The sequence below is a fragment of the Gossypium hirsutum genome, chromosome A05 (genome assembly GCF_007990345.1).
Source record: "Gossypium hirsutum isolate 1008001.06 chromosome A05, Gossypium_hirsutum_v2.1, whole genome shotgun sequence".
NCBI classification, from domain to species: domain Eukaryota; kingdom Viridiplantae; phylum Streptophyta; class Magnoliopsida; order Malvales; family Malvaceae; genus Gossypium; species Gossypium hirsutum.
Window position 1 is genome coordinate 806,047 of NC_053428.1, and position 24,408 is coordinate 830,454.

General features: G+C 35.2%; 3 protein-coding genes across 3 annotated transcripts; all 3 read left to right on the plus strand.

Moving 5' to 3' along the window:
• The first annotated feature begins 3,612 nt into the window (after nucleotides 1-3,612).
• LOC107941406 (transcription factor MYB36-like) lies at nucleotides 3,613-5,071 on the plus strand. Its single transcript, NM_001327450.1, is given in 3 exon segments — nucleotides 3,613-3,785; nucleotides 3,908-4,037; nucleotides 4,234-5,071. Coding segments are annotated over 3 exon segments (1,080 nt in total). The 5' UTR covers nucleotides 3,613-3,649; the 3' UTR covers nucleotides 5,048-5,071.
• A 9,525-nt stretch (nucleotides 5,072-14,596) lies between these two features.
• Nucleotides 14,597-22,793, plus strand: LOC107941409 (pentatricopeptide repeat-containing protein At5g04780, mitochondrial). Its single transcript, XM_041112621.1, has 3 exons — nucleotides 14,597-14,622; nucleotides 14,776-14,898; nucleotides 20,448-22,793. Exons 1-3 carry the CDS (start codon nucleotides 14,597-14,599, stop codon nucleotides 22,453-22,455), a joined length of 2,157 nt encoding a protein of 718 aa, XP_040968555.1. The 3' UTR covers nucleotides 22,456-22,793.
• A 28-nt stretch (nucleotides 22,794-22,821) lies between these two features.
• Nucleotides 22,822-24,098, plus strand: LOC107958688 (uncharacterized protein At4g14100). Its single transcript, XM_016894525.2, has 2 exons — nucleotides 22,822-23,734; nucleotides 23,810-24,098. Exons 1-2 carry the CDS (start codon nucleotides 23,194-23,196, stop codon nucleotides 23,917-23,919), a joined length of 651 nt encoding a protein of 216 aa, XP_016750014.1. The 5' UTR covers nucleotides 22,822-23,193; the 3' UTR covers nucleotides 23,920-24,098.
• Nucleotides 24,099-24,408: the final 310 nt, after the last annotated feature.

Sequence of the window (24,408 nt, forward strand, 5' to 3'; positions counted from 1 at the left end):
GAAATTCTATCACACGTGTATGCGTGTGAAAACTATAAATTTATTATTATTAATATATGAAATTGACGGATGTAATAAATTGTGTATAATAAAATTAAAAATATGTAAAAAAATATTAAAATAAAGCTTTATTTGAGTAATAAATTAAAGATTTAACTGAATTTTTTTAATTTTTAAGTAAAAGTATTAAAATACCCTCGAATGGTATAACCTATTTTAATTATAAAAGGACATTTTTGTAATTTTTTCTAATCAAGTTGATGCTCGATTGATTCGTGATACGAAGTCAATTCGAAATTTAAATAATAGTATAGATAATACAATATAAATATTAAGTTTATCAAAATTCTAAACACTACATTACATTGTACATATGATTTTACCTATAATATATTAAAACTTTTAATAGTATCGGTTTCGAGTTAACTAAATACCAATTAAATTTAAAAAAACTTAAGTTAGAGTTATATAATTAGTTTAATTTAAAAATAAATTTTAAAAATCACTTCTCATGCATTCTTGCAGTTATTTTCTTTAAATTGTTCACGGTTTTTTTTTAAATAGTGAGTATTTTTTTCTCCCATTATTAATTTTTTTTAAAATTTTCTCAGCGTCTAATGCAAATTTCTTTTAAATAATTTCTTTTACCCATTTATTTTTATATTGTTTTTTTTCTTCCACTTAATGACTGTGCATACACTAGTGTCTATTATATTCCTCTTTATTTATTTATTAAATATTATTATATTCGTGTTGGTAACTTAAGGCAGAGGTTAAAGATGGAAAATACCCAAATTAAGCTCAGCAGATATGACATTCGAATTAAACAAATATTATGGTATATATATGAAAGTTCAGTAATTGCATGCATTTAACTGTCTAATTAATTTCTCAGTTCCTTCTGGGTTTTATTTTGCCAATTAAATTCAATTTTATATTGATTATTTATTGGGTTTAGTGAATGTAAAAAAAGACAGGTGGTGATTTTAGAGAGAATAAAATAACAACATTATTCATCAAAATTAAAAATTTAGTAGTTTTCTTTGAACTTAGTTATTGTCTTTAAACATCACATGTAATATTCAGTCTAATCCAGTTTGTTATCAACTACATTTACCTAGGAAAAATACTAATAGATATTAAGCCATTTTTACATGACACCTGTCCATTGGCTTTTTTTTTTATTACATGAGAACCTGTTCTAATCTTTCTATTCTTTTAGTTAAGACTATATAAAAATGGTTTAATTCCTATTTTGATTCTTATATTTTGTTCAAATTTAAGATTTAATCTTTATAATTTAATCTTAACATAATTAAATACCTTAACTTTTTATAATTTCATTAGTTAACTTAAATACTTTATTCTAATTAAAACGTTGATGTAAACTTTAAAGAGTTACTAATACTATTAAAATTCTCTACTGATTTCGTGTTCATTATAATGTCATTTTTTTTATTATATGGATACTAAATGAGTTTTTTTTAAATTTCAAAATGCCACATGAGCAAATTTAACAAAAGAAATTTAACGATTTTAACAAATAGATCTAAATTTTTGAATTTAAAAAATAGAGGGATTGAATTCTTGAAAATAAAAATATAAAGATATATTCCAAATATACAAAAAGTATAAATTTTTTTGAATATATTGTACCCTTTAAATTTTTACTTTGTAATTTAATTAAAAATAAATAATTAACCAATATAAGACATAACCATATATTTTAATAATTACGAGAAGGGTTAATAAAAGAAAGCTTAAACCAAATCATATGTACAGCTATTTAATTTGTAAAATAGTATTCAATATTAGGTGATAGCCCCTAAAAGCAGTGGTCAAAAAGGCAAATAGAAGACTCAATCCCTAGATAAAGAAGAACAAGGCCTAAAAGAAAGTACATATAACTTTAAGTTGGTCCTTTATCTGGGGATCTGTAGACTAAACTTAATACTATTCCATTGAAAAGGAGGAACTAATTTACCCTGCGTGAAATTAATAAAGTATACACCCAAACATCAGTTGGCTATAAAATATTCAACATGATATTTGGATTAATTATGTGTGCGATTTTTCTAATTCTCAATTCACTCCTAAAAATAAGAATAAATAATTGAAATATTATAATTACAATTAATTTAATGAGACTCGTTAATAATTATAATTATCTGAACATATTATACACGTGTAATTACACCAAAATTCAAGTTAAGCCACTTTCTAAACCCACTTAAATGAACATCATAATCTTTATCTGTAAATAGCAGAGAAAATGGCAAAATATTGAGTTTAGAGCGAATGCCTGGTCCTAAAAATACATATTTCTATGTAGACTTTGATGAAGTACAAACATCCAAAACCAAAAAAGAATTAACAGATCCACCTTGAAGCTAATTAACCAAAACAAGTGGATTATCCATTGGGTTTGAATCAATTATATAGGTAACAAAGCCAAGCAAGAAGATATTAGTTTCCCACAAACAAAAGTCAACCAACATTTTGTAAGTTTGTTATTACATTATACTATATATATATACATATATTATATGTTTAACCAAAAGTTGGTCTAACTGATATAATAGAAAATTTTCACTAAAAGCAAACAATTAATTTGCATTTAGCCTCAATCATTCCACCATATTAATATAGTATGTAATCAAAAAGTTTCTAAGCTTATCTTCACCAGCTCTCACTTAAGGATTCTTAAGCTTTGGTCTTATTGATGATGAAATGAAAAATGAAAATGCATTAGTATTTATATGTCAATGCATAGATTCTAGGGTTAAGAGAAAAGACAAGCATAAACATGTTTCTTTTTTATTCTTAAATCTCCAGTTGACTACATTTGTTGATACTGTTATCATTATTTTTATGATTGTTATCATTTATGTGTAAAAAAAACATCTTCATCCTTTTCAATTTCAAAGTTGAGCAAATTAGTCCTTTTTAAAAAATTGAAACAATTTAATCTATATCAATTTTAAAAGTGAGCAATTAAAAACAATATTAATCACTGTATATTAATATCTTTCGTCAATTGTACATAATTTTAATTTGTATAATAACAAATTTAGCCTTCAATGTTTACCTTATTTATGTTATCATTGTGTTTATAATCACGATAAATATAATATGACTAGATAAATATACCAAAACCCATAATTCGTAATTTAAATGTATGATTAAGATATTAGTATTTGGAGGGTTAGAGTGATTTTGAAATTTTTGTTAATTTTGTTTTTGTTAATTTCTATGTGGTAGGGGTTTTGGAGACCCATTTTCTTATAAGCATGGAAAATTATTATAGTAAGCAAACCAAGGTCAATGAATGGTGCTATACTTCTAATAAAAAAGGTTTTGAATACTCAATAATCGTCTTTCCCTTTGGCATTTTCTTTCTTATACATTATTTTAAAGTATAGTTTTTCCTTTATAATTTTCAATTCATTATTCAGCAACCCTAGCTAGCCAACTTGTAATAGTTAGGGCCTTTGATAAAATTTAAACATTTTATGGGAACAAAATGCCTCACGTCACCCACTATTCTTACCTATAAATCTTTGCCCTTTCCTTTCCCCATTTTCCCCCAAAACCTTCTCTAAAACCAGCTTTTTCCTTTGCCTTGAAGAAACAAAAAACAGAAGACAACATGGGTCGAGCTCCTTGCTGTGACAAAGCCAACGTGAAGAAAGGACCATGGTCACCTGAAGAAGATGCTAAGCTTAAGGCTTATATCGAACAGTATGGCACTGGTGGCAACTGGATTGCTCTTCCTCAGAAAATTGGTATACCTGGTTACCTACATAAAAAACTATCATATGTATATATGGTGGAAACTTAGTTGCATGTTGTTTTATAAGATTTTGATTAACTTGACCTTTTGTGTTTGTTGGGTAATATTTGATAGGTCTTAAGCGATGTGGGAAGAGTTGCAGGCTGAGATGGTTGAATTATTTGAGGCCAAACATTAAGCATGGTGGATTCTCTGAGGAAGAAGACAACATCATATGCAGTCTCTATATAAGTATAGGAAGCAGGTAAATCCTCTTTCTTCTTCTCTCAAACTTTTAGGCTTGGATTGCTTGTCTTCTTATTCTTTGTCTTGGATACCCTTCACAAAAGTATATGCAAAAACTGCATCTGTTACAGTCAGATCTTCTTTAGTTATTTATTCTTTTTCTGCTATTATCTCTTTGTTTCTTCTCTTGACTGAGTTGGGATCTACTTTTTTAGGTGGTCCATAATTGCTGCACAACTGCCTGGAAGAACTGATAATGATATCAAAAACTACTGGAACACCAAATTAAAGAAGAAACTACTTGGGAGGCGCAAACAATCTAGTAACATCCATGGGTTATCGAATCAAGACCCTAATGATCCTCATCAACCTACTGGTTCAGATGATAATCAATTATCTCAGGGTTTGAGTAACTCAGCCATGGAACGTCTTCAGCTTCATATGCAGCTTCAAAGTCTTCAGAACCCTTTCTCTTTCTATAATAACCCTGCTTTATGGCCTAAGATTCACCCCTTGCAAGAAAAGATGATCCAAAACATGCAGGCTTCTAATGGAAACCCTAACCTTCTCATGCAACCTCTCTTGCCACCAAACCCTCAACCTGCAAATGAACAAAGTACTGTTCATCAACAAGATTATCCAGAAATCAGCAACACCAAGGGACTTGAAGGGCTTGATAATTGTTTAGATGGGATATCTGCATCAGATGGCTCAGTTCCTTTTGGCAACGGAGACAATTTGATGGACTCAACCAGTACTGATGCTGCTGTTCAACCAGGTTCCAGCTTCCAGGGCGAGCTGGATGTGTTTCTCAATCACAAAAGTAGTACTACAGGTGGGTATCCTCAGGAAGACCAAATGGTTAATCAACTGGATTGTTTCAGAGACATCAATGGTTCAAAAGACAGCTCGATCTGGTGGCCTACTGATTTCGATGCAAAATCTGCTTCATCCAACTCTTGGGATTCAACTTCTGTTCTTCAATCCAATGGAATGTTTCAAGATTTTGAATTAGGTTACCCTATGTAGCAAGAGACAAAGATATCGAAAAAAGAAAAAAGAAAAAGAATAATGTAGGGATTGGTTTACTACTGTTTGAGCTTATTATGTGATAGACATAAAATGGGGGAAGAAGACTGTTGGATTTCATATGAATGACCATGTAAATTGTGTGAATAATAATGTTAGTTTCGTTTCTCAGTATATTTCAAATCTGCAGATCGTTTGATTATTATAACTGCACTTGTTTTACCTTTCTGCTACAGCTTCAAACAATATAGTAATCTATATTCTATACCACTTGAGAATCATATGTGATAACCGAATAACATTCTTGTCACTTCTTCCTGCCAAAAGGAAAAGAAAAGAAAAAACCAATACATCAAGGTGAATCTCACATATATAAATATATATATGTTCTGACGAATATACATCTTCCTTGGAATGGAAATGACGAATATAAACTGGTTCACTTTCACGATATTTACTGTTGGATTTGCTCCAACAAGTTTATTATCATGCGTACATGCATGGTAATGTTCTTACAAAATTCGCGTTTTAACTTTGGTGTAGACCTGTTCAGCTGTTTGTTCATTCATGAAATAAGATTATTTTAGGTTTATATTATTTAACGCATCGAATTTAAATAATATTATAATCGCAATTACATTTATTATTAAGATAATTTTAAAATATATGTCTAAACTTATTAAAATAAAAACACCTATCAAATCTTTCAGTAATTTCTTTTGCGTATCATTTATATTTTACTTATTAATATGCAGATGTAATATTGTATCAAATTCAGCAATATGAGATAGAAAAACATCTCAATAAATAATTAAATGATGTAGGCAACCACCTCCACCCAAACTTATTCACATATGATAATTAAAATTTTAAAATATTGCTTTTTTTTTCTTTTATTTACTATCCTTTATTAAAAATTAAAATCACGATTTGTCACTCTATTTTTTTCTCTCAAACACTTGAGCTTTTCTTTTTAATTTCTAAAGCATGATACTTGTTAAGAAATGGCTTAAAATTGGTAGTGGATTGTTGTTGTTGGTAGTGGGTTGTTGGTGGTAGTGGATTAGTGGATGGTTGTTGGTGTCCATTTTCAACCACAAATCTTTGCCAAAGTTTTGGACAATTATGTCCTTGAACTCTCTTATAAATAGAGAGGTTCATTAGCCATATTTATCATCCCAAACCAAGAGAGAGCAAAGCTTGTTCTTTGAAAGCTAGGATTTTAGCTTTCGGGTTTTCTATAGGGGTTGAGAGTTGTGAGGTTCTCGGGTTGTGTCTTGAGTGTAAAACACTTGTAATCTTCATCTTGTTATAGTGAAATTTCTTTTCGCCTCTGCCCGTGGACGTAGGCATTAAAGCCGAACCACGTAAATCCTTGTGTTCACTTTATTTTTCGTTCCGGTCAATTTACTTGTAGTCATATCGGAGTTCCCGAATCGATCCTTTCCGCAACAAATTGGTATCAGAGCGTAGTTGAAGGAGTGATAATATTTTCTGAATTGCCCTGTGACTGCAGCTTTGTCTGATCTTTCACATCAGGAAGAAAATATTATCATTCATTCAAAGGTTCCAAATTATGGCTACAAGTGTTTCATCGACTAAGTATGATGTCGAGAAATTTACCGGGAAAAATAGTTTCAGTTTATGGCGCATCAAGATGCGGGCAGTGCTGGTTCAACAAGGATTGCTAAAAGCATTGTCTGGTAAAGATAAATTACCAAGCACGCTTTCGGAAGAGCAAAAGGATGACATGCTAGAAAGAGCACATAGTGCTATTCTGCTATGTCTAGGAGATGAAGTGCTACGAGAAGTAGCGGATGAGAAAACCGCGTCCGGTTTGTGGCTCCGGTTAGAGAGCAAGTACATGACGAAGTCATTGACGAACCGGCTCTACCTCAAGCAAAGACTCTATGCCCTGAAGATGGAGGAAGGTACACCTGTTTCCCAGCACCTGGATAAATTCAATTCCATTATCATGGATTTGAATAATATCGATAACAAAATCGATGATGAGGACCAAGCAATAATTGTTTTGTGTTCTTTGCCTCCCTCGTATGAGAATTTTGTTGATACAATGATGTACGGTCGTGATGACCTGACTCTAGAGGAGGTGAAAAATGCCTTAAGTTCCAGTGAGTTGAGGAAGAAAATCACTGGTAAGGTGGTCGAAAACAATGAAGGCGAAGGCTTGGTTGCTCGAGGAAGATCCAAGGCAAAGGGTGGAAGTTCAAGTAAAAGCCATCCTAGATCGCAGTCCAAGAAGAGAATACAGTGCTACTACTGTAAGAAGTACGGGCACATGAAGGTAGATTGTCCGAAAAGGAAGGAGAAATCAGAATCACAGGAGCAACAAAATGATCGTGCGAATGTAGCTGATGCAGATTCTTCAAGTGATGCCGAGATCGTTCTTGCAGTATCCGACTCTTACGCTGGTGGGAGATGGATTCTTGATACGGGAGCTACATTTCATATAAGTACTTCGAAAGATGCATTCTCAACATACGAGAAGCATTCTGGTTCAGTACTAATGGGAAATGACCACGCATGTCAAGTCATGGGGATTGGCACAGTTCGTATAAAGATGTTTGACGGTATTGTTAGAACTCTAACTGATGTTCGGCACATTCCAGAAATGAAGAAAAATTTGATCTCTTTGAGTACGTTGGACAAGAAAGGCTTTCGATACTCTGCTGAAGGTGGAGTTCTCAAGGTATTCTCGGGTGCTTTGACTGTGATACGTGGTAATTTGGAGCGGGGCCTTTACTTCCTCGATGGTTCCTCGGTTACAGGTGTTGCGGGAGTGTCATCATCAGATGATCTAGATTCTGACACCACGAAGTTATGGCATATGCGGCTCGGGCATATGAGCGAGAGAGGCTTATCGGTGCTAAGCAAACGAGGATTATTGTCTGGGCAGTGTACAGGAAAGTTGAATTTCTGTGAGCACTGCGTCTTCGGTAAGCAGACTCGGGTAAAGTTCAGCACTGGGATTCACAAGACAAAAGGCACAGTGGATTACTTCCATTCTGACCTTTGGGGGCCTTCTCCGACAATTTCTAAAGGTGGTTACAGATATCTGCTTACCTTTATCGATGATTACTCGAGAAAGGTTTGGGTGTATTTTCTGAAGAGCAAGTATGAGGTTCTCATCAACTTCAAGCAATTTAAAGCTTTGATCGAAAATCAAACAGGAAAGAAGATCAAGCGATTCCGGACGGATAATGGCTTGGAGTTTTGCTCAGGTGAATTCAATGAGTTCTGCAAAAATGAAGGAATAGTGAGACACCGCACTGTTCGTCGAACACCACAACAAAATGGAGTTGCAGAACGCATGAATAGAACTCTCTTGGAGCGAGCTCGTTGCATGCGATCAAATGCTGGGCTCGGTGAAGAATTTTGGGCTGAAGCTGTTAATACTGCTTGTTATTTGGTTAACAGATCTCCGTCAACAGCTATTGAGCTGAAGACTCCTGAGGAAGTATGGTCTGGTTCTCCTGCTGATTACTCTGGTTTAAGAGTGTTTGGCTGCCCTGCGTATGCTCATGTAAATGAGGGAAAACTCAAACCGAGGGCGAAGAAATGCATATTTCTTGGATACGGCCAAGGGGTGAAAGGATACAGGTTGTGGTGTCCTGATCCGGTTTCGTCCAAGTTCATCATCAGCAGAGATGTGACTTTTGATGAGTCATCCATGCTTCGATCCACCACAAATTCCCGGGAAAAGGAGGAGTCAGATAGAATGGGAGATCACGGTGTTGAGAAGCAGGTGGAGTGTCAGGTGGACGCTCCAATTCCTACGGAAGGTACTTCAGTCCAGGATGATCAAGTTGAGGTGCAAGATTCCGATGAAGATGAGTCACCTCAAGAAAAACCATATAGCATTGCCACTGGAAGAACGAAGAGACAAATCAAACCAAATCCGCGTTACGCTAATCTGGTGTCTTTCGCGCTCAGTGTGGCGGAGTCCATTGGTATAGAACCTTCCAGTTATAATGAGGCTGTCACGTGTGATGAGTCGGCACAGTGGGCAATTGCTATGAGTGAGGAGATAGAATCTCTTCACAAGAACCATACTTGGGAGTTGGTTAAGCCGCCAAGTAACCAGAAGATAGTTGGTTGCAAATGGGTCTTCAAGAAAAAGGAAGGCATCCTAGGGGTTGAAGCAACTAGATTCAAGGCACGATTGGTTGCTAAAGGCTTCACTCAGAAAGAGGGGATTGACTACAATGAAGTTTTCTCCCCAGTCGTAAAGCATTCTTCCATTCGTGTATTACTTGCCATGGTGGCCAAGTCTGATCTAGAACTTGAGCAGCTTGACGTAAAAACGGCGTTCTTGCATGGTGAGCTCGAGGAAACAATCTACATGCGTCAACCAGAGGGTTTTACAGTTCCTGGTAAAGAAGACCATGTCTGTCTATTAAAGAAGTCTTTATATGGATTGAAACAATCCCCAAGGCAGTGGTACAAGCGGTTTGATAGCTTCATGATTCAGCATGGTTACACAAGATGTGACTATGATGCTTGTGTCTATCATCGGAAGCTCTCAGATGGTTCGCACATTTATTTGTTGCTGTATGTTGATGACATGTTAATTGCTTCCAAAAACATGTCGGAAATCAACAAGTTAAAGTCGCAGTTGAGTGGTGAGTTCGAGATGAAGGATCTGGGTGCTGCCAAGAAAATTTTGGGCATGGATATTCACAGAGATCGCAAGGCGGGCAAGCTTCGTGTGTCGCAGAAGAACTACATTGAAAAGGTTCTTCAACGCTTCGGCATGGATAAAGCGAAAACTGTGAGTACTCCGTTGGCACCACATTTCAAACTCTCTGCAGAGTTGTCACCACAATCTGATGAAGAAAAGCAGCAAATGTCTCACATTCCATACTCGAGTGCAGTTGGAAGCGTGATGTATGCAATGGTTTGCACTCGTCCAGACATTTCACATGCAGTTAGTGTGGTCAGCAGATACATGAGTTGTCCTGGCAAGGAACACTGGCAGGCCGTGAAATGGATTCTCAGGTACTTGAGAGGTTCTGCAGATTTATGCTTGGTATATGATCAGAGTGACTGCACTAGCAGTGTCACGGGCTATGTGGACTCTGATTATGCTGGAGATCTGGACAAAAGAAGATCTCTGACGGGTTATGTTTTCACTTATTCTGGAGGAGCCATTAGTTGGAAAGCTGTGTTACAGTCTACCGTAGCCTTATCTACGACTGAGGCGGAATATATGGCGTTAGCAGAAGCAGTGAAAGAAGCATTGTGGATGAAAGGTCTAGTAAGCAGTTTGGGTTTACAACAGGATTTCACTGTTGTATTTTGCGATAGCCAGAGTGCCATACATCTGACTAAAAATCAGATGTTTCATGAACGGACCAAACACATTGATGTCAGATATCATTTTGTTCGGGAACATGTTACGCAAGGTGACATTGTTATCAGCAAGGTTGCTACCGAGAAGAATCCTGCAGATATGTTAACTAAGGTGATCCCTGCATATAAGTTCAAGCATTGCTTGGACTTGATAGGTATTCGGGATTGATTAGCGCCAGAGAGGCGTTTGGAAGAGGTGATCCAGTTCGAGGAATTCACTATGATGTTCAGCTTGGTAAATTTCAAGCCAAGGTGGAGATTTGTTAAGAAATGGCTTAAAATTGGTAGTGGATTGTTGTTGTTGGTAGTGGGTTGTTGGTGGTAGTGGATTAGTGGATGGTTGTTGGTGTCCATTTTCAACCACAAATCTTTGCCAAAGTTTTGGACAATTATGTCCTTGAACTCTCTTATAAATAGAGAGGTTCATTAGCCATATTTATCATCCCAAACCAAGAGAGAGCAAAGCTTGTTCTTTGAAAGCTAGGATTTTAGCTTTCGGGTTTTCTATAGGGGTTGAGAGTTGTGAGGTTCTCGGGTTGTGTCTTGAGTGTAAAACACTTGTAATCTTCATCTTGTTATAGTGAAATTTCTTTTCGCCTCTGCCCGTGGACGTAGGCATTAAAGCCGAACCACGTAAATCCTTGTGTTCACTTTATTTTTCGTTCCGGTCAATTTACTTGTAGTCATATCGGAGTTCCCGAATCGATCCTTTCCGCAACAATACTTAAAACATGGGACAAGGAGTTCATGTTGCTGGAAGTTCCTAGAATAAAATTTTTTTTTTAGGCCAAAAGAAATATAGTTAAAAACTAAAATAAAAACTCCATGTTATCGGAAGTTCCTACAATAAAATGATATATTACGTGGGAAAAAACTTAGTTAAAAAACTAAATTAAAAGAAGAAGAAGAAGAAGAAACTATTGGGCTTAAATATAGTTGGGTTTAAGAAATATTTGCATTCTATTTGGGAGCTAATCCATATTTAAATTTATAAATTTTTAATATTTAATTAGAAGTATTGGAAAAAAAATTTTGGGATTCATTCTTGAGTTGATATTGAAATTAACTAGACTAAAACTCTCATATATGATGGAATTTAAAGATTTGCACATTTAATTGTATATGGTATTTCTGTTTTTGCCAACTGAATTAAGGCCTCTTCATCTTTACTTTTACTCATAATCATTCTCTAATTCTTAAATTGATCACAGAAAAATATGTTTAAACATGTTTGAAGTAACATTAATATAATTCTTTTTAAAAAAATATTTAAATGTAAATGCATGAAATGAGTTTTAATCAAGCCACGAGCAATGTAATCCAAGTTTGATAATTTTACTTAGATTAATTCATTAAATGCAATATTTGAAACAAAATTTATTTATTTTTACTAGAAATGTCGCATGTTAAGAAAGATGAAAATGAATAAGAATAGAAAAAAAAATAGTTAAGCAAATGCTTAAGCACCGTAACCATTGATTAACTGCTATATTAATGGGTTTCTTTTTTCCATTTTTTTTATACCAAGCAAAACTTTAGAGGCCTCTTCCATAATTAGGAAAAAAAAAAAGAAGAAAAGAGCATGGGAATTCCAACATATGTAATCGTTTCTTCGATTCTCAGTGTAATTTCCTCCTTTTCAAATACAGATAGTCTTCTTTATAATACTCCAAGTCATATTTAGATTTTTAAAAAATATATATTTAAATTTAAAATATTTCATATGTTAATAATATTAATGAGTGATTAGTGACATATTAATTAATGAGATTTGGATAACATCTTCAATAAAATTATTATTAATTAATATAATTAAAAAAAAACTGTTATATGAAACTAAGTTTGTAAAAACATATTTCATAGTCTGTAAAAGTTGTCCTTATAAATAATTTTAATAAAAATAAATATGAAAAAATTTGATTTTACGAAAAACATGACTATATAGTGCAATGCTATTATAAAAAAAATTACTACATAAAAAATTATCATGAAGGTCATTATATTAGGAGTTATATTGTATTTTCTCTTTTCTACTAAAAAAATAGGTAAATTAATTCCTATACATTAAATCAAAGAGTAAATTGGCTGTTTTTATATAAAAAAATTCTTCCATTAATACTATTAAAAATTGACGTGGTTGATAGAATAAGTAGATAATGACACGTGATGTGTCATGTGTACGACATATAAAAATTAATTTTTAACAGTTAAAATATATTAAAATTTTAACAAAAAGGCAAATTTTTTAAAATTTAACCTACATGAACCACTACAAAAACCACCATAGTAAGAGGGAGAGCTAGGTTTTATTTGCGCAAAAAGGTAGTTTAATTTCATTTAATTTAATAACTTTTTGGTCGGCAAACCATATAGTAAAAAAGATTACTTGAAGCGATCATCTCCATTCACTGCTATTCACAACGAAGAAAACAAACAACTTGTTGCTTGCACATCCAACATGCATCTTCCCCTATTTAACACTCTACCATCTACCATAACTTTTACCTTCTATATCCATCCATTTTTATGATTCTTCAATTTTTAAAAGTTTCCTTGTTTTTGTACATGCGATACACAATAGTTAAAATATTACTTCTTATATTTTATGTTTTCATTTTTTATTTTTATAATATTTTAAACATACAAAGAACGAGATTTTAATATTATTAGTAAATGTTGAAGTTTTAAGGTTCTTAATATTTAAATTTGAATTACATCATGTGTAATTGTATATTAACAAAATTTATTCATTTATGCTTTATTTTAATTTGATTTTTACTTTATAATTACTTAAACATGTATATATAATTATATTATATTTATAACTGTAATGTATTTGTTAATTTTAATAACAATAAATTTTAGAGTTAAAATTCACAATATAAATACAGAATTTGTACTTTAAGTACATCTTAAAATATAAATATAATTATTCATAAACATAACATATAAATGTACTTCAATATAAGCATTTTATAAAAAATGAAAATGAAATAATATAATTGATAATTTACCAATAATTAATTTATAATTCTTCTATAAATAACTTTTAAGAAGCATCTAGCTTTTTTTTTCATAAATAATACGATACGAATAAAACATGTCAATTTTTTTAAAAAGAATTATTACACAAACAAAAAATATGATAATTTAAGTACAAAAACATGGTAAACATGATACGTGGCATAAAAATGGGAGTTGTTGAATATCATCAATCACCCGGTAATTTCAATTTCAATATAATTATAGATATTGGAGATTTCGATTTAGTTGGTGGGATTTTTACAAATTTCAAATTCGTTGGTAATAATTTATTAGTTTAGAAGTTTTTTTTTCTTAATAATTTTGAGCTTAAACTTTATTCAGTAAAATTTTAAAAATATTTCGTAAATATTAATAAAAATTTAAATTTTCAAGTAAAGAAAAACTATTATATATTATTATTTAAAAATTAAATTTTATATAGACATTTTAAACAATTTTAAATATAAAATTTTTATTTTTACACCATAAATAATTAAATTAGTTATAAATTAAATAAAAATTATAATTTGGATATATTTCAAAAACTGTTGAAACATCTCAATTCAAATTAAATTTTAATTTCTTTTAGACCTAATTACAAAAACATAAATAAGATGCGAGCCACCCAACGCATAAGGATTCGCTTAAGCAAATACCTTGATATAATGAGTTGATCCAGTCCTAGTGGGCTTTGATCACAAAATGAGAATAGAATTAGACTTGACCCAGTGTCAGTGGGCTTTGATTTTGTGGTGAGCGTGGCTTCAACATACACTCAAAACACTCTCCAATTGAACTATTCCCGTTAACTATTAATAAACACAGTGATTAATTAGAGAAACGTATTGTAATTACTGCATTACCCCCTTATCAATTATATATTTTCAAGTTCATAGGTAATTTTGGTATCAACAAAATATTGATAATTACAATTACTTCACTTAAAAAAAATAGAGTTACATTAGAATCAAAGTTATGTATTTAATGTTTATAAACGTTCAATTATTTTTAAAATTTGTATTAATACAATTTTAGTGGCCGGGTGTAAGACATCTGGCTTGCATTCCCCATAATCATTGTATGCATAAGGTGTACGTTACGTGAATCAATCATTCACTTCAGCAAATCACCCTGTTAAGTTAATTAAGTAAAATGGATGGTTTGTCCGGTCAAAAAGTGTTGTTATGAACATCATAGTCACCCAAACATATCATTAATCTTTGTTCTTATGAACATTATTATAGTTGAGGAAAATCCCAGAGTGAAGCCTGAATTTCATAGCATTTTTACCATATTGTAAGCTTATAGATAAACACCTTGTATGGGTATAGCCGGAATATCTGCTGTACTCGTATTCTCCACTGTAAGAAGTTTTCTGCAGTAGGAGTTGCTGTCGCTGTTCAACTTGAGACACCGACTCCAGTGACACTTTCACGGAGAAGAATGTCTAATACGTGAGTTTTATATCTGCATGCCGTTTTACAGTTGTGTGCAAGAAACAAAGCATCTATCCAAGGGAAAGCATGTTGGGTATGGGTCCCACTATGTGGGAAACCCATATTTTTTGCCACAATGTTTTGCCCTCTTTTTGGTTTTGTCAAAAGCCATTTTTGGGGGGCTTTTAACGTGGGAGTGGGCAGAAATTTTAGTAGAGCTAAAACAAAAAAAATCTCAAATTAAAACAGAGAGAAAGAGAGAAGAAAATTTCAGTTTTTCAAGTTTGGTGCAGCAGTGATCAACTCTTCGATCGAAGGTTCATCCGTGGTTCGATTGAGCTGATTTTTGGACAGCAGCTAGGCGATAAGGTGTTCTTGACTTTGTACGGTCGGATTTTTCATCCGAGTCTTGTAGCGTCGGAAATACCCATTTTTCAGCAGCTACGTTTTTGGTGATGTTCTCTCATTTTTCTCTCTTTTGCTAAAAATTACATATTGTTAGCCTTGTCGGAGTTGAATGCTTGTTGTAGGCTTGATATTGTGATCTTGTAGTCGAACATTTGATGATAGTAGAGCTCTTTATCGGACTCTAAAGTCCCGTGGTTTTTACCCTTGATTTAAAGGGGTTTTCCACGTAAAAATATCGGTGTCTCTATTTATTTTTGTTGTGGTTGCATTAGTTGATTTGTGGTTGATTAAGGTTGCTAGAGAACATATCTTGTGCTATTGTGCTTGCCATAATTTTTGACAGGAGTTATAAGGAGAGAAAGAACACCGGTTGTGCTTTCGCTTTGTTTCGGTTGTTCGATTTCTTCCCAACAAACTGGTGTCAGAGCTTGGTTATTGTGTCAGATAATTATGGAAATTAATACGAGCAAGATGATTATGTTGAATGGCACAAATTATCAACTTTGACGGAATAAAATGAAGGACTTGTTGTTTGTGAAGGCTTTGCATCTTCCGGTCTTTACTACTCAAAAACCCGATTCGAAAAATGATGAAGAATGGGAATTTGAGCATCAACAAGTGTGTGGCTTTATTCGGCAATTTGTTGAAGAAAATGTTTACAACCACATTGATCAAGAGACACATGCTCGAACATTGTGGGAGAAGCTTGAAAGCTTGTATGCTTCGAGGTCGGGCAATAACAAGTTATTTTTGCTGAAGAAAATGATGGCGCTGAAATATAAAGAAGGAATGTCTATAGCTGACCATGTTAGTGAATTTCAGAGTGTGATGAATCAGTTGCTTGGTATGGGTGTCAAATTTGATGACGAGATTTTAGGACTTTGGTTGCTTGCTACTCTACCAGACTCTTGGGAGACCTTTCGAGTCTCACTCATTAATTCTGCCCCACAGGGTATTATTACTTTGGATTTGGCTAAGAGTGGTGTGTTGAATGAAGAGGTTAGAAGAAGATCTCAGGGCTCTACATCACAGTCCGAGGTGTTGGTTATCGAGAACAGGGGGAGAAACAGAGACAAAGATGGAAAGGGTAGAGATAAAAGCCGAAGCAAGTCAAGATCAGATACAAGAATCTTGAGTGTCATCATTGTGGTAAGAAAGGTCATATCAAGAAATATTGCTTCAAGTGGAAGAAAGAGAACAAAGGTGGTGGTGATAAACACGATCGGAATGACGATGAAAAATTCGAGCGTGTTGCTACTATTACTCGTGAAGATCTGTTAGTTATTTGTGATGAGAATTTGGTCAACCTAGCATGCGACGAGACTAGTTGGGTGATTGATACTGGTGCATCACTTCATGTCACGTCGAGGAAGGAATTCTTCACATCTTATACTCCTGGTGATTTTGGGGTATTGAAGATGGGTAATGATGGTTTGGTTTCGGTTATTGGTATGGGAGATGTTAGCTTGGTAAGTAACAATGGAACAAAGTTAACTCTCAAGGATGTCAGACATGCACCGGATGTCCGTTTGAATTTGATTTCTGCAGGAAAACTTGATGATGAGGGATTCTGTAACACCTTCAGTGAAGGGCAGTGGAAGCTGACTAAAGGCTCCTTGGTTGTGGCTCGAGGAAAGAAGAGCTCAAATTTGTACTTGATGCAAGCTTTGACTTCTCGAGAGACGGTGAATGTGACACTGAATGACAACTCAACTGAGTTGTGGCATAAACGACTCAGTCACATGAGTGAGAAGGGGCTTAGCTGTTTAGCGAAGAAGAATCAACTTTCGGGTTTAAAGAATGCTACACTGAAGAATTGTGCTCATTGTCTAGCAGGAAAGCAGAAAAGAGTTTCATTTAGAAGCCATCCTCCTCATAGGAAATCAGAGTTGCTAGAGTTGGTCCATTCAGATGTTTGTGGTCCGATAAAAGTAAGATCACATGGTGGTGCACTTTACTTTGTGACTTTCATTGATGATTGTTCAAGAAAGCTATGGGTTTACACTTTGAAGTCTAAAAATCAAGTCTTTGAGGTGTTTAAACAGTTTCAAGCATCAGTTGAAAGGGAAACTGGGAAGAAGTTGAAGTGCATTCGTACTGATAATGGTGGCGAGTACACAGGGTCGTTTCATGAGTATTGTCTGCGACAGGGAATCAGACATCAGGGAACACCACCAAAGACTCCACAGTTAAATGGGTTAGCTGAAAGAATGAACCGAACATTGATTGAGAGAGTCAGATGTTTGTTGTCAGATGCAAAGTTACCAAGATCGTTTTGGGCTGAAGCTTTGAATACAGTGACACATGTGATAAATCTGTCTCCTAGTGTTCCTTTGAAAGGTGATGTGCCAGATAGAGTTTGGTTTGGTAAAGACGTGTCATATGATCACCTACGTGTGTTCGGTTGTAAAGCATTTGTTCATGTTTCAAAGGATGAAAGATCCAAGTTGGATGCCAAGGCTCGACAATGCATTTTTATTGGTTATGGTCTAGATGGTGAGTTTGGTTATAGACTCTATGATCCAGTTCAGAAGAAACTCGTGAGAAGCAGAGATGTTGTCTTCATTGAGGATCAGACCATTGATGACATTGATAAGACGGAGAAAGTGGATTCACAAGGTAGTGGTGACTTGATCGATGTGAATCCGGTTCCCCTAGACTCTTCACCAGATCCTATCCAGGATGATGTGCATGGTGATGTTAGTGGTGACCATCAGACTATAGGTGACTTTAATACTCCCATGGATGATGTTGTGAATGATCAACAACAAGCACCTATAGCTCCACCAGCAGTTCCACTTCGAAGGTCTTCCAGAGATCGACGATCTTCTGTCAGGTATTCTCCTGATGAATATGTTCTTTTGACTGACGGGGGAGAACCTGAATGTTATGAAGAGGCTATGGAGAGTGAATGCAAAGATCAGTGGGTTGAAGCGATGAAAGACGAACTTCAATCCTTGCATGAGAACGATACTTTTGAATTGGTGAAACTGCCTAAGGGCAAAAGAGCTTTGAAGAATCGGTGGATTTACAGGTTGAAGCAAGAAGAGAAGTCTTCATCTCCACGATACAAAGCTAGATTGGTCGTCAAGGGTTATACTCAGAAAAAGAGGGTTGATTTTGAAGAAATATTTTCTCCGGTTGTGAAGATGCCCTCTATCAGAACTATACTGAGTTTGGCAGCTTGTTATGACCTAAAGGTTGAACAAATGGATGTGAAAACTGCTTTTCTTCATGGTGACTTGGAAGAAGAGCTTTACATGGAGCAGCCAGAGGGTTTTGTTGCACAAGGGAAAGAGGACTATGTGTGCAGATTGAAGAAGAGCTTGTATGGTTTGAAGCAAGCTCCAAGGCAATGGTACAAGAAGTTTGAGTCTGTTATGGGGGAGCAAGGCTACAAGAAGACTACTTCTGATCATTGCGTGTTTGTTAAGAGATTATCTGGTGATGATTTTATTATTCTTTTTCTCTATGTTGATGATATGCTTATTGTTGGTCAGAATGCTTCTAGAATTGAGAAGTTGAAACAAGAGTTGAGTAAATCCTTTGCAATGAAGGATTTGGGGCCAGCAAAGCAAATTCTTGGCATAAGACTGACACGTGATAGAAAGGCCAAGAAATTATGGTTATCACAAGAGAGATACATTGAGAAAGTACTTCAAAGGTTTAGTATGGACAAAGCTAAAGCGGTGAATACTCCATTTGCTATGCACTTTAGATTGAGTGTTAAGCATAGTCCTTCCACAGAAAAGGAGAAGGAAGAGATGCAGAAAATTCCTTACTCTTCAGCCGTGGGTAGTTTGATGTACGCAATGGTTTGCACGAGACCAGACTTGGCTTATGCCGTTGGTACAGTTAGTCGGTTTCTTTCTAATCCAGGCAGAGAGCATTGGAATGCAGTGAAGTGGATTATGAGATATCTTCGTGGCACTTCCAACATGAAACTTTGTTTCGGCAATGAGAAACCTGTTCTTGTTGGGTATACAGATTCAGACATGGCCGGAGACATTGACTCGAGGAGATCTACTTCAGGTTACTTAATCACTTATGCAGGGGGAGCTGTGGCATGGCAATCGAGACTGCAAAAGTGTGTTGCATTGTCCACCACCGAATCAGAGTTCATTGCAGCAACCGAAGCGTGTAAGGAGATGCTTTGGATGAAGAAGTTTGTGCATGAGCTTGGTTTTACTCAGGAGAAGTATGTCCTGTATTGTGATAGCCAGAGTGCTATTCATCTTGGTAAGAACTCAACTTTTCATGCTAGATCTAAGCATATTGATGTGAGGTACCATTGGATACGAGATGTTCTTGAAGCTAAGCTGTTAGAGCTTGAGAAGATACACACTAATGATAATGGTGCTGATATGTTGACGAAGGCCTTACCAAGAGGAAAGTTTAAAGCATGTTGTTTGACCTCCGGCATGGAGGCATTCCCCACATAGTTGGAAGGGGAGATTTGTTGGGTATGGGTCCCACTATGTGGGAAACCCATATTTTCTGCCACAATGTTTTGCTCTCTTTTTGGTTTTGTCAAAAGCCATTTTTGGGGGGCTTTTAACGTGGGAGTGGGCAGAAATTTTAGTAGAGCTAAAACAAAAAAAAATCTCAAATTAAAACAGAGAGAAAGAGAGAAGAAAATTTCAGTTTTTCAAGTTTGGTGCAGCAGTGATCAACTCTTCGATCGAAGGTTCATCCGTGGTTCGATTGAGCTGATTTTTGGACAGCAGCTAGGCGATAAGGTGTTCTTGACTTTGTACGGTCGGATTTTTCATCCGAGTCTTGTAGCGTCGGAAATACCTATTTTTCAGCAGCTACGTTTTTGGTGATGTTCTCTCATTTTTCTCTCTTTTGCTAAAAATTACATATTGTTAGCCTTGTCGGAGTTGAATGCTTGTTGTAGGCTTGATATTGTGATCTCGTAGTCGAACATTTGATGATAGTAGAGCTCTTTATCGGACTCTAAAGTCCCGTGGTTTTTACCCTTGATTTAAAGGGGTTTTTGACGTAAAAATATCGGTGTCTCTATTTATTTTTGTTGTGGTTGCATTAGTTGATTTGTGGTTGATTAAGGTTGCTAGAGAACATATCTTGTGCTATTGTGCTTGCCATAATTTTTTACAGGAGTTATAAGAAGAGAAAGAACACCGGTTGTGCTTTCGCTTTGTTTCGGTTGTTCGGTTTCTTCCCAACAAAGCATGCCATGCACGAGCAATCCGTTTTGGGTTGCAAGAAGACACTACAACATCCAACATTCTCATTAACGTGTATTGTAAATCTGGTCTTTTGTCCAGCGCCCGCAAAGTGTTCGATGGAATGCCTGCACGAAGCTTGGTTTCTTGGAATACTTTGATTGGTTCATACGCCCAAAATGGGGAAGCCCATGAAGCATTAAATCTTTTCAAGCTTATGCAAAGGAATGGAAGCTCGTTTAGTGAATTCACCATTTCAAGCGTTGTTTGCGCCTCTGTTGCAATTTGTGCTGTTTTTGTGTGCAAGCAGCTGCATGGTTTTGCTGTAAAGGCTGCTGTTGATTCAAACGTATTTGTGGGAACTGCATTGGCTGATGTTTATGCAAAGTCTGGCTTGGTAAAGGAAGCTAGTCGGGTCTTCGAGAGCATGCAAGAGAGGAGTGTTGTTACATGGAGTTGTATGGTGGTTGGGTATGTTCAAAATGAGCTTTTTGAGGAGGCTTTATTGTTGTTTCATAGAGCTCAGAAAATGGAAGTAGAACATGATCATTTTATACTCTCTTCCATTATATGTGGATGTGCAGGCCTAGCTGCTTTGATTGAAGGAAAACAGGTACATGCCATTATATCTAACACTGGATTTTGTTCTAACATATTTGTAGCTTCCTCTCTTATAGACATGTATGCTAAATGTGGTAGCGTCGAAGAGGCTTACACCGTCTTCCTTAATGTGGAAGACAAAAATGTTGTTTCTTGGAATGCAATGATTTCTGGTTTCGCTAAACATGCACGTGCCTTGGAGGCAATGATTTCATTTGAGAAAATGCAGCAGATGGGTCTTTACCCTAATGAAGTGACATATATTTCTGTGTTATCTGCATGTAGTCATATGGGTTTGGTTGATGAAGCAAAGAGCTACTTTGATCTCATGATAACAAAGCACAATATATCACCCGATGTCATTCACTATTCATGCATGGTAGATACTCTTGGTCGAGCAGGAATGATTTCCGAAGCTTATGATTTGATACAGAGAATGCCCTTTGTTGCCACTGCTTCTATGTGGGGTTCACTTTTAGCTTGTTGTAGATTCCATGGGAATCTTGAAATAGCTCAGATAGCAGCTAAGCATTTATTTGAGATGGGTCTTTACCCTAATGAAGTGACATATATTTCTGTGTTATCTGCATGTAGTCATATGGGTTTGGTTGATGAAGCAAAGAGCTACTTTGATCTCATGATAACAAAGCACAATATATCACCCGATGTCATTCACTATTCATGCATGGTAGATACTCTTGGTCGAGCAGGAATGATTTCCGAAGCTTATGATTTGATACAGAGAATGCCCTTTGTTGCCACTGCTTCTATGTGGGGTTCACTTTTAGCTTGTTGTAGATTCCATGGGAATCTTGAAATAGCTCAGATAGCAGCTAAGCATTTATTTGAGATGGAACCTGATAATGCCGGAAACTATATTCTGCTCTCGAATATATATGCTGCGAATAAAAAGTGGGAGGAAGTTGTAAGAGCAAGGAAGTTTCTTAAAGAAAATGTGGTGAAAAATGAAAAGGGTAAGAGTTGGATTGCAGTCAAAGACAAGGTCCATAAATTTATGGTTGGAGAGATAAATCACCCAAGAATTACTGAAATTTATTCCAAATTAGATAGTTTGGTGGAGGAGTTGAAAATCCTTGGTTATAAAGTTGAGACTGAACATGAACTTCATGATGTGGAAGAGAGTAGAAAGCAAGAACTTTTGAAGCACCATAGTGAGAAACTAGCGCTTAGTTTTGGGCTGCTTAGCCTACCTGCTAGTGCCCCAATAAGAATAATGAAGAATCTCAGGATTTGTGGGGATTGTTATTCTTTTATGAAACATGCATCTAGCAGCACGCAGAGGGAAATCATTGTTAGGGATATAAACAGGTTTCACCATTTTAGAAAAGGTCGTTGCTTTTGTAGTGATTTTTGGTGATCTATATTCTCTAGTGTCATGGCCAGTTCTGGTATATAACAAGTTTACTGGTTTAGACACTCCATCTACTGTTTTGAGATGAGTATGGGAGACAACATCCGGCCATTCATCATATATGCAGCATTTTGGTACAAAAGGACTGCTATTTTGCAGTTTTGGCTCTCTCCTCCATCGTTATTTATGGTCAATATTTATCGCAATTGACCGTAATAACATTCATTATGTCCACAAGCACCGAAGAGACTGAAAATTCGTCCACAATTGAATTCCTTGCTATGAACCTTCTCGGCTGTAGAGCAATATGACTTTGGTTGACTTGGTGAATGGTTATCTTAAATATCTACAACATGATTCAACCTGTAGGTAATATAATGTTTATTTGTCGTTTGAATTTCTATTTTCATTTCAAATTATTTCAGAAGGGTCTCTTTTCTTACTGTTTCCATATCCCTCTCTTTGGCAGGTTATTACATATTTTTGCTTCTTATGCAAAATGCAAGACATAAAGGGATTTTGATAATGTGTGTGTATGTTCATCTCCAATTGGAAATGTTCATGTAACCCTTCATTTAATTTGGGCCTAAAAGGGCTTCAAATCCACTTTCTCGCATTATGGCCTTCCAATAGTATGTAGTTTCAGCCTCCGGTTCTGGATGAGTCTTCCTTGGGGTATCTACTATCTATCTTTTAATTTCAGCCTCTAATTTAACCAACACCCTTTATCCATAAGGGGGAAAAATGAAAACAGCAACAACAAGAAGAAAAAACAGAAAATCTAGCTGCACAAGACGAAAGTGTGAGATGAGTTGTAAGAACTTCCTTTTATACACAACCTGGCTCATTATATTTATAAACCCTTCAGTCGAATGGCCTGAGTCCAACTCGATCCCCACACCAACACCAACACCATGGCCCGAACAATTCCATGCACTTCTTTGCATGGAATTGTACTCCGGGGTTCACCAGATCACTGATCTCTGGTATGACTGGCCAAAAGGTCGCAACGTAAATCTGCAGCAGAAGCAGCTTGGGGTTTATATGTACGATGTAGAGTGGAACAATGGAACCTCCTTTTACTACACAAAGGGCATCAATGGAACATGCCAGACCATTGAATTTGGAGTTGGGATTCCTAGGCCTGATTTCCTCGATGGAGCTAACTATTTGGGGACTCAAGTCAAGGATGGGTTCCTTTGTAATGTGTGGGAGAAAGTAGATTTTATTTGGTACTATGAAGATGTTGCTACTAAGAGGCCTGTTCGATGGGATTTCTATGATGGTAAGTACATATGGTTATTAGTTTTATTCAGAGTTGATGCGAGATATAGACTGAATCAATATGGAAAATTTTCAGGAATAATTACACACGTGATGACATTTGAAGCTGGTGCAACACTGCCAGATTCAGTGGTTCAAGCACCTCATTATTGTTTCACTGCCAAGCCCAAAAGGGAAGATGTGTAAATTTTGCATCCCAGAACTCGATTCAGTAATTGATATGTATATATGACTTTATCCGATATCTTGAGAATAGGGTTTGAATTTCTTGCTCAAAATTATACGTACAATTTTATTGTGTGAACTAAATCACTAATGATAGTCTGTCTATCAATCAAGAAAATTCATGCTTTGCACCGTTCGTATTTACAGGTTTGTTTGTGTTTTATTTGCGCTTTGTTAAGAATTATAAAGGCATTTCGATAAGCTTTTCCTAAATAATTATCACTCGTTAATTACGAATTTTTTTATCATTCTAAAACTTATTAGTTTTATTTATAAAAATATTTTTGAAAATCTTTTAATTGAATTAATGTGATTTCGACTCTGCTACTAAATTTTTCTATAATTTATACTATTGATAAAATCTTTCATTGAGTGAGTGTCATATTATTTGAGGGTATTTTAATTTTTTTTCATTTCAACAAAAACTAATAAAAATATACATATGGTGGA

What these genes read in the sequence shown, in the direction of transcription:
- LOC107941409 (XM_041112621.1), top strand. Translation starts at nt 14,597, where the DNA reads ATGGATGGTTTGTCCGGTCAAAAAGT. An exon ending in GGTTTGTCCGGTCAAAAAGT is followed by an intron (nt 14,623 to 14,775) that starts GTTGTTATGAAC and finishes GTATGGGTATAG; the next exon opens with CCGGAATATCTGCTGTACTC. An exon ending in CGGAGAAGAATGTCTAATAC is followed by an intron (nt 14,899 to 20,447) that starts GTGAGTTTTATA and finishes GTTGTGCTTTCG; the next exon opens with CTTTGTTTCGGTTGTTCGGT.
- LOC107958688 (XM_016894525.2), top strand. Translation starts at nt 23,194, where the DNA reads ATGAAAACAGCAACAACAAGAAGAAAAAACAGAAAATCTAGCTGCACA. An exon ending in TCGATGGGATTTCTATGATG is followed by an intron (nt 23,735 to 23,809) that starts GTAAGTACATAT and finishes GAAAATTTTCAG; the next exon opens with GAATAATTACACACGTGATG.